General features: G+C 44.6%; 1 protein-coding gene across 1 annotated transcript; it reads left to right on the top strand.

Annotated features, from left to right (window-relative positions):
* The first annotated feature begins 5,214 nt into the window (after positions 1–5,214).
* LOC143804518 (thrombomodulin-like) lies at positions 5,215–10,516 on the top strand. The gene has a single exon (XM_077282676.1). It carries the CDS (start codon positions 5,254–5,256, stop codon positions 6,886–6,888), a length of 1,635 nt encoding a protein of 544 aa, XP_077138791.1. The 5' UTR covers positions 5,215–5,253; the 3' UTR covers positions 6,889–10,516.
* The last annotated feature ends 343 nt before the right edge of the window (positions 10,517–10,859 follow it).

Raw genomic sequence — 10,859 nt, 5'->3', positions numbered from 1 at the left:
TACGTCCGTAAAAGTCGCTAGTGTGACGCCGGCCTCTGTCCAGGCTGTAGTGATATTCTTCTGTTGATGAAGCATTAATTTTATTGAAACAATAACAGACAGCCCAGTAAGGGATGCATCACTGGAATCAGGCTCCCAGCCCCTTCAACATGCTGCTCTCAGATTACAGATCAAAAACCTGCTGATATATTCCCTTTTATTATAGTGATTGTAAGCACCACAAAGAGCACCTCAGCAGATGGCCATGCTGTTACTGAAGAAAACACCACAACCAAAAACAATATTACCACCATAGAGTGGCTATATAGAGGCGGATTAGTTTACAATGGGGTCCTGAAGAAGTGAATAAGTGATCACAGTACAGCTAAACTTCTCACACGTGATCTTTCCTTGAAGTCATTCAATTTTACCATCTTTACCACCTGACCCAGACCCCCATGAAGATGCCTTCCACCTCCATGTCTGCCCAGTTCGCCACACAGATGCACCTAACACTGCCATCCCCATACATTTTACACACCTAAACAGAATCCCCATCTTGTTGCTATCTCCCTTTAATGTGCATATTGCCTTCCCGACTTGTTTCGCTGCCTCCGCGGCTTTTTCAAAGAAATAGCAAACATGTTTGGGGAACTCTGTGAATCATTATTTCTTTCCATATGGTGATTCTGGGACTTTGTTGGTGTTTTCAGGCTGAATTGTATTTGGGCACTTCTGTACCCCAATCAGGTCTGCACGGTCCACTATGATCCCATGGTGAGTATCACACAGGATCCTGCCACGCTTTTTGTTTTAACGCTCTAATTAGCCAAATAAAAGTTACATTTTATAGATACTGATATTTATGGGCACCATTGTTGCACTGAAGTTTGTATGTTCTCCCCGTATTTGCGTGGGTTTCCTCCGGGTTCTCCCGTTTCCTCCCACATTCCAAAGACATACTGATAGGGGATCTAGCTTGTGAGCCCCATCGGGGACAGTGATGTGAAAATTAATGGCGCTGATAAGTAAAAAAATTACGTTAGTAATTCAAGTTCTGGGAGTGAAAAAAAAATGATACTTTGTTGCCAGTAGAAAATTGATAAAGGCATTATTACAAACAGTAGAGGTAGCCCTCCTTTTAGTGCCCCATGCAGTTGTGGTGCCCCTTTGTACTCTGACATGGTCAGAGGTGTATCTAGCGTTTCTGGCAACTGGGGCAAGAATTCATTTTGGCGCCCCCCCCCAAGGACATATGCCCCCCGTCAGCCCCATCATTGTCCTCTCCTCCTCCACCATCCCCATAATTGCTCTCTCCCTGTCAGCCCCATCATTGCCCTCTCCTCCCCCCACACACACACCATTCACTTCTCTGCACATTCCCCTGCAGCACGATACACACGCACACACACACCCAATACTGAGCCACACACACACATACACTCACACACACACCCACACACATATTCACACACATTCACACACATTCACACACACATTCACACACACACACACATACACACACACTCACACACACACACATATTCACACACATTCACACACACACACACACATACACACACTCACATACACACATTCACACACACACACACACACACACACACACACATTCACACACACACATTCACACACACACACACATTCACACACACACACTCACACACACACACACACACATTCACACACACTCACATACACACACATTCACACACACTCACATACACACACATTCACACACACACCTCTCACCTCTCTGCCGCAGCATCTCCATCGCCTTCCTCTGACACAGCCGGCCGCTGAATGATGACGTCATCCAGTGGCGCGTCTGTGTGAGAGGAAGCAAGAGGAAGCAGGAAGACAGATCGCTGGGCAGCGGAGCTGCAGGGATTTCTCCCTGCCCGCCGCAGCCACCCTGCAGGGGCTCCCCTCCACCTCTGCACACATTGGGAGCCGGCACTCTGCAGCTTCTCTGTGCCGGCTGTCAGTTTGACAGTCATCACAGAGAACAGCTGACTCCCAGATCAGGGGCGGCAGAATGCAGCCGCCGGGGGAGACACTGCGGACCGCCGAATTAGGCGGCCCGACTGAGCCCCCCTGCCGGCTGCGCCCGGGGCACATGCCCCGGCTGCCCCCCCCCCCCCTAGATACGCCACTGGACAACGGTAATAATGCCCCTGTTGAAAGATATAATGCCCCTTGATTGCCAACCAGGGCATCAGACAGTTCCCACCATGTAAGCTAGCCCAGAGCGGTGCCCTTTACTCCCCATACTAGATCTGAGCCGGAGAAGTGGCAATGTGTAGAAAACAGTCAACCCTGCAATAAATGCTGCAATCCTCTGGGAACGTGAAGAAGGGCTTAGTACAATAGAAATATAGAAATCTCCATAATAGATAAGTCTAAGGGTAAGTTCACACAGGGCGTTTTTGCTGCTTTTTTTCTGCAGCAAAACCTGATCTTCTTGGCAGGAAATAAGCTGCGTCAAAAACGCAGGTTTAGGTGCGTTTTCTGTTGCGTATTTGGTGCATTTTTTGGCTGCGTTTTTTTGGTGCGCGTTTTTTCCTCTTTGTCCAGGCTAATGTCCTTGGATTTTGAGCAGCAAAAACGCAGTAAATAATGATTCCTGCATTTTTGCTGCGTTTTTTTCAACACCCATTCAAGTCAATGCGTGAAAAAACGCAGCAAAAACGCTGAATGAAATGACATGCTCTATGTCCAAAAAAACGCAGCAAAGCACAAAATACTGATCAAACAAATAACCAATGTGTGTGCATGAGATTTCTGAAATCTCATAGGCTTTGCTGGTATTGTATAAAGCAGCTGAAAATCAGCATAAAAAACGCAGAAAAAAAATGCAGCAAAAACGTCCTGTGTGAGCATACCCTAAGGCCGGGATCAGACATGTGAGAAATACAGCCGAGTTTCGCATGTTAATATCCGGCACTGCCGCTGTCACTTGGGAGCAGAGTGTGCAGCTCCATGTATTGCTATGCGGCCGCATGCTCCGCTCCCGAGTGACGGCGGCAGTGCCGGATATTAACATGCGAAACTGTCGTATTTCTCACATGTGTGATCCCGGCCTTACAGTAATTATAGTAGGGAATTGCTAATTGACAATTCCAGAATGTAATATTTGCACTTCAATTTCTTTTTCTAAGAAGTATTTTACGTCAGGACTCATTTTCTATAAGGCTACTTTCACACTACTACTAGCGGCGCACCGACGCTAGCTGTGGAAGCGCTGCACAACGGGGGCAGCGGATGCTGTTTTTCAACACAGCCGCTGCCCCATTGGGAGGTGCGGGGAGGCGGGGGCGGAGTTCCGGCCGCGCATGCATGGTCGGAAAAGATGGGAACGACGCACCAAAAAACGTTACAAGCAACGTTTTTTGGTGGCGACGGTCCGACGCAACCATCACACGATGGTTGCGACGTGTGGCAATGCATCGCACTGCGTCGTTAATAAAAGTCTATGGAGTAAAAACGCATCCTGCAAGCACTTTTGCAGGATGCGTTTTTTCTCCAAAACGACGCATAGCGACGCGCAGTGCACGACGCTAGTGTGAAAGTAGCCTTAGACATCCTTATCATTTTTTTTCTGTTGTGTGTTTTCTCCTGCATGGCATGTATTCAGTGTGCAGCATGTTCCTATAGGACCATATTGGTGCTGTTTTTAGCACACAGGAATGTTTATGGTTTGCTCACATGTGTATTTGTTCCATTTTCAGACGACTTTTGTAAAATTAGGCTCTATTCATACTTGCATTGGAGGCTGAAAATCCATCACTGTGATTCTGCCAAACAATAGCCAGCATCATGAAAGCAATCTGATGGGCCCTATTAAAGTCAATGGGGTTTATTAAACAATATTGGTGAACATTATATTCCAAAATTCTTGCTTTTACTCTCCCATAGCATGTTAAGAACAGAACAATGGAGCTCAAGGCAGAGACGCATTTGTTATATTAGCGGCAGACAGACCCTATTGACTTCAATATGTTCAATACTGCAGATGTGAGCCTAGCCCTAGCATATATGAGCTCTAAGGCTATGTGCCCACGTTGTGGATTTGCCTCAGGAATTTTTTGTACGGATTCTGCATCTCTTGGCAGAAAACTCAGGTGCGGATTTGACACGTTTTTTGTGTGGATTTTGTGCGGATTTCTTGCGTTTTTTACCCCTGCGGATTTCTATAATGGAATAGGTACAAAAACGCTGCAGCTGCAGCATTTCTGCACGGAAAAAAACGCTGCGGATCCGCAGAAAATCCGCAAGGTGTGCACATACCCTAACACTGCACTTTGCAAGGGTTAATAATCCTCATCCTACCTGCACATGTAGACTATTGTCTTAAAAATTAAATGCAGGGAGTAAGATCACATTCACACGTTCAGTATTTGGTCAGTATTTTACATCAGTATTTGCGAGGCAAAACCAGAATAATCAGAGGAAAAGTAGAATAGAAATATGTCACTAGAGATGAGCGAATCTGATCGGGTCCCTTTACCCGTCACCACTTCTGCATTTATCACCCACTCCTGGTTTTGGCTTACAAATAGTGATGTAACATACTGACCAAATACTGACCGTGTGAACGTGGCCTTAAAGGAGTTCTCTGTCGATAACTTATTGAGCGGTAGGGGTCGGACCACTCTCCGTTGTGACCGCCTCTCCATTTGTGCTGCTGGGAAACACGGAGCGCGGCGTTCAGCAGCCCCAGAGAGGATAATTGGGGCAGCACTTGAGAGTGTGCACTGTTGCTCCATTCTAGGGATAAAAGTGCCATGTGTTGCCCCTCAGTACTGGTGCCATCGGTCGGAGTCCCACTGCATCATTAAGTCATCATCACCTATCCTGTGCATGATAACTTGTTTTTACCCGACCACCCCTTTAATAATTAGCAGTAATTACACATGTAATCAATAATCACACCTAGGAAGCAGAGCCCCAACGCCACTAAGCTCCAGGTGCTCACCCCCTGGGGAAGCATTATGGGCACCATGTTATGATGAGGTGTGGGGATCGGCAGAGGTGACTAGTGGCGATGTATGAGGCATCCTCCATGTCCCGGCCACTTGGTCATACTGTAATCAGAAAGTGTTACCAGCACAACTATGTCCCGAGCGGCTCCAGCCCTTCCTTCCAGGCACTTCCTTCCTTATTCACCGCTGGAGCATATAAAACTTGGTGTAAATGTGTTTCACAGGAATCCCAGGCGCGGAGCTGCCCGCAGACACCGTCCCGTCCGCCCCGATGCTGCCGCTATGCTTCACCTGGAGTGCGCTGATAATGGCGCTGCTGACACTCGCGGCGCCGCAGGAGGAACCCGACGCGGAGTTCGGCTGCGCAGATCGCACCTGCTATGCGGTCTCTTGGATCAGTAGGCGCTTTGTGAAGGCGAGAGGCGCCTGCAAGGAGAAGAATGGAGACCTAATGGCCGTGAGGAACCCGGTGCAGGTTGGTGCCATCTCTACGTTTATGGCCAGGGCGCACAGAGAAGACGCCAGGGTGTGGATAGGGCTGGAGCACCAGGATACAACCCAATGTACAGACCTGAGCCAGGATCTGAGGGGCTTTACCTGGGTGACAGGTGACAATCGCACCGACTACACCAACTGGAGGAATGCTGAGCAGAAGTGTGGAGCCTCCTGTGTCACTGTGCGCAAAGATGGCACCTGGGAAGAGACCAGCTGTGACTCCAAGGCTGATGGCTTCTTGTGTGAGATAAGTTACTCCTCACTCTGTTCTTCTCCTGCTGCCTACTACAGTGTCACTTACAGCCACCCTGACCTTGGAAGGACCCATAGTGAGGGCACTGCGTGGCCACCTGGCACCAAGGTGGACATCTTCACAGACCCAGACATTACCAGGCTGTCTTGTGAAGAGCAAGGTGATGGGACTGTGGCTTGGAGCAGTGAGACCCCCGGTGCCTGGAGCTGTCTCATTAAGAATGGGGGCTGTGAACATGTATGTAAGGAAGAATCTGGCATTGCAGAATGCGAGTGTCCTGCAGGGTCAGAGCTTAAATCTGACCAGAGGGGCTGCACCAAACCTTGTGACCCCAGTCCCTGCAGCCAGCACTCTGTCACAGATCCAGAAGGGTTACTCCATATGTGTCCGGAGGGCTATATACCAGCAGCAGATGGCAAAACATGCGAAGATATTGATGAGTGCGCTGACAGCCCTGATATCTGCGACCACATACAGCATAAAATATGCAAAAATACATTTGGAGGCTTTTCCTGTGACTGCAAACCTGGTTTTGAGATGGGTACTGCAATTTGTGATAGCGAGGATAACTGCGTGACACACTGTCACATCATCGATGAGTGCGACAATCATATGTGTGAGCATACCTGCGAGAGTTCTCCAGGGGGCCATCGGTGTGTGTGCTATGAAGGGTTCACCATTGATGAGAATAATCGGAATAAATGCAAATGGTTCTGCAGCACATCTAGCTGCAAGGCTGACTGTTCGAAGAACAGTGGGTGCATGTGCCCCCAAGGCTACATATTGGAGCAAACGGACAGTGGCGTAAAAGTTTGTAATGCCATAAATTTGGACACACCACCACCTACCAGTACCTGCCCTGAAGGCTACACTATGGACAATGGCGAATGCATGCAACCAACTAGAGAACCTTCGGAAATCATTTTTCACTCACCAGCACCCACCAGTAGACCCGCAGATATCTATAGCCTACAGCCTGTTATAATGTGGGGGATCTGCTCCGGATTATTATCTATGTTAATTGTCTTAATAGTAATGCTGTCTCACAGGATGAGAAAGCACTACATATACCAGCATGATTTGGATTATAACTATAAAAATGCTGACAAGGATGTCGTACTGAAGAAAATAATTATGGAACCACAATGGCGACTTTAGTGTTTTAAATCAAAGACATGGAATGAAGGCTACTTACTGTATATGTCTATGACCCACAATGTCAGTCCTTTACAAAACTTCAGAACTATCACTAACACTAGAAGTAGAAGGTCTTGGGTAAATCTGGAAAAAAATGTATTTTGTATGCCTCAAATGTGCACTTTTTAAAATTGCCAAGTTCTTCCTTGGAGGTAAAATGCTTGGACAAAGTTTTGAAAAAGTTCTGTTAGATGGCAAATGTTGCATTGAGAGAACCTTTGCACTGGTGAGGGGCAAACACCCCAAAAAACGTGTCTGCAAATTGACTTTCTTGTAAGGCAAGGGCCATTAAAGTAAATCTGTCACCAAGTTTTTGCTTCCCAATCTGAGGGTAGGGACAGAGACACCCTGATTCCAGCCATGTATCACAGGGCAGCTTGCTGTATTTTTTATAAAATCACAATTATCTCTGCACTGCTGTAGGTCTAATAGTTCTCCAAATGCTGTATAACCCTGCCCACTCCACTGATTCTTAGCTTTCTGTGTACACTGTGCATAGGCTGAAAGCTACCAATCAGTGATGGGGGCGGGATTATCAGAACTCATGAATATAGCGGACTACATGGCAGCTGGTTTCCTAGTCCTCTAATAATAATATCCTTATGATAAAACAGTAATTTTATCAAAATAACAACAAGCAGCACAGTAAGTGACACGTCGCTGGAATTAGGGTCTCTGTCTCTACATTACATTGCTCTCAGACTAGGTGGCAAAAACCTGATGATAGATTCCCAGTTTTGGATGTTAGAATTCCCTATGCTGCTCTGTGTGCATATCATTGTAATTCTTTAGTAATTTTTGCATATATTTGGGCACTGATATTTATGCCATAATATACTATAGCATTGTATGAGGTGCACAAAAATCTGTCTTTTATGCCCGCTCGTAGGACTGCATACTGCTGACTACTATGTTCATTGTTTATTTTGTACAATATTTTGCAGCAAATGTAGGTCTATTCTGCGTTAAGAAAACCTTTTTTTTTATTTGGTGTCCTGAATTATTCATTTAAACAGTGCATATGATTAATTCAATCCTTAAAGGGGTTTTCCACTTTAAGGAAAGTGGGCCCAAATCGTCCTCATATAGCTATATATAATATATATCTACAGTCATGGCCCTAAGTGTTGGCACCCTGGAAATTCCAGTTCCAGAAAATGAAGTATTTCTCTCAGAAAATTATTGAAATTACACGTTTTGTTATACACATGTTTATTTCCTTTGTGTATATTAGAACACCAAAAAAAACAGATAAAAAAAGGACTTATTGGACATCATTTCACACAAAACCCCTAAAATGGGCCCGAGAAAAATTGTTAGCAGCTTTGCAAAATTGTGCAGTTTCAAGCATGTGATGCTCGTTCAACGTCGCTTGGGGCAAGTAACAGATGTGGGCAATATAAAAATCACACATGAAACCATATAAAAAGGGGAGAGACTTAATCTTTGCATTGTATGTCTGTGTATGCCGCACTAAGCATGAAGAACAGAAAGAGGAGAAGAGAACTGTCTGAGGATTTGAGAACCAAAATTGTTGAAAAATATCAAAAATCCATCTCCAGAGATCTTGATATTCCTTTGTCCACGGAAAATAACATAATCAAGAAGTTTACAACCTGTGGCACTGTAGCTCATCTACCTGGACTTGGACGACAGAGAAAAATCGGTGAAAGGTTGCCGTGCAGGATAGTCCGGATGATGGATAAGCAGCCCCAGTCAAGTTCCAAAAAAATTAAAGATGTCCTGCTGTGTCAGAGCAAACTATCCGTCGACAATTGAATTAAATTAAATGTTATGGCTGCAATCCAGGAGGACCTCACTGCTGACAAAGAGATATAAAAACGCTAGACTGCAGTTTGCCAAAATGTACTTGAGGAAACCAAAATCCATCTGGGAAACCGTGTTGTGTACAGATGAGACCAAGATAGAGCTTTTTGGTAAAGCACATCATTCTATTTACCGAAAATGGAATGATGTCTATAAAGAAAAGAACACTACCTATAGTCAAAAGAGTGGAGGTTCAAAGATGTTTTCGGGTTGCTTTGCGGACTTACTGGCAATGGGCGCCTTGACTGTCTGCAAGACATCATGATATCTGAAGGTTACCAAAGAATTTTGGGTCGCAATGTAAGCTGGGTTTGCGTCCTACGTCATTGGTCTTCCAGCAGGACAATGACCCCAAACATACTTCAAGAAGGACCTAGAATTGGATGGAAACAAATCTCTGGAAAGTTCTGAAGTGGCCAGCAATGAGTCCGCATCTAAATCGCATTGAACACCTGTGGAGAGATCTCAAAATTGTTGTTTGGAGAGCAGTTTGCACATGAAGAGTGGTCCAAAATTCCAGTTGAGAGGTGTAAGAAGATTGTTCATGGTTATAGGAAGTGATTGATTGCAGTTATTTATTCCAAAGGGTGTGCAACCAAATATTAAAATAAGGGTGCCAACAATTTTGTTTGGCCCATTTTTGACGTCTTGTGCACAATGATGTCCAATTTGTCTTTTTTTCTCAGTTTTTTTTTAGTTCTTCCAATACACACAAAGGAAATAAACGTGTGTATAACAAAATGTGTAATAATTTTCACTTCCTTGAACAATTTCAGCATCTCTTTGCCCTGCTTCCCTAAACGGACAGGTCTTGTCTCTCTCCCTATGTGCGTGCTTATGAAGACACCTGTCTGTCAAGGGGAGTGGGGCAGGGAGAAGCTACTGAGGACCTGTCTTTTGCACCAGTCATTCTAGTTGCATGGTCCCCAGCAGCCATTTCAAGGTAAGTTTGCTCTGAAATGCCACAATGTTTCGGAGAGAAGGCTGCAATAACAGAGCCAGACTTGATTCCTGCTGCCTTTGGCTCGGACAGCGTGAATCAGCCGACAGGTTCGCTTTAATGCACACATGGGATAAACCACTGCACCATTGTGGCATCTTCCTTCTCGGAATTCTACATGGCTAGGAGGGCTGTTCGTCATGGACATGTTTTCGCCTACCCACTGTCCTGTTATTTCTGCAGCCCCTATAGCTCCGGATGTAATCATTGAATGTAGTGTCCCTGTGATGCATTACATGTACGGTACAGTACGCGGCACAATGGCCTCGTTTATCATTGTGTCAGTAGTGCAAATTGGGTGTGATACTTTTTGTTGTTATGAATGGACATTTGATTTTTTTTCCCTCCTTTGCAAACACAAATGTGTGGGTCTTAGACCTTTTTAAATGGCAAATGCCTAAAAAACATCCAAGACAACAGGCGTAGTAAATCACTGTAGAACAGCAGAGGGATTTGTGCTGCGGGTGCTCTTAGCTCCCAGAAATAATTCCAACAATTATTTAGCTCTCTCAATAAAACCAGAAAATCCATTTAATAGTTTTTTAATGTTTTAGCATTTTTGTTTTTTTTTATACATTTATGTGATTTTGCTGCATTTATGTTTATTTGCTGGTTTGTTTCTATTACATATTGGGATCAATGTTTTTATATTGCTGTCCAAGTGTGAATAATGATTGTAATATTTGTACAGCTATGTATGTATGTGAGGAGGGTGTAGATGAGACAAGCTCTTGGGAAATGTGTGTAGAAATGCTATTAATTAAAAAAATATATATATATATATATTTTATCTTTGTTGTCAGATATCTGTGTGGTGGATACATGTATGATAAATAGGCTATTGCAGGTAGAGAACAGATTTTCCCTTTTATTTAAGTGCTTTTTATATTCGAGTTCACACACAGTGATTTTGTTGAATTACTTATATGCATCGTATGAATTTTTAATATGGTGCCTATAGACAGCTATGGGCCTAGACTGTACCTACCCTCTATTTGTGCCCAATTTTTTTACTCGAGCACACAAAGAATTTTGTTCAAAAAATGTGTGTCTTGTAAGAAGTTTTATTGTTATAGTAAAAATCAGGGTATTGTGAGCACCAGAG

The sequence above is a fragment of the Ranitomeya variabilis genome, chromosome 2 (assembly GCF_051348905.1).
Source record: "Ranitomeya variabilis isolate aRanVar5 chromosome 2, aRanVar5.hap1, whole genome shotgun sequence".
In the NCBI taxonomy this organism is placed as follows: Eukaryota; Metazoa; Chordata; class Amphibia; order Anura; family Dendrobatidae; genus Ranitomeya; species Ranitomeya variabilis.
The sequence above is the reverse complement of the archived record's forward strand: the minus strand, read 5'-3'. Positions and strand labels throughout refer to the sequence as shown.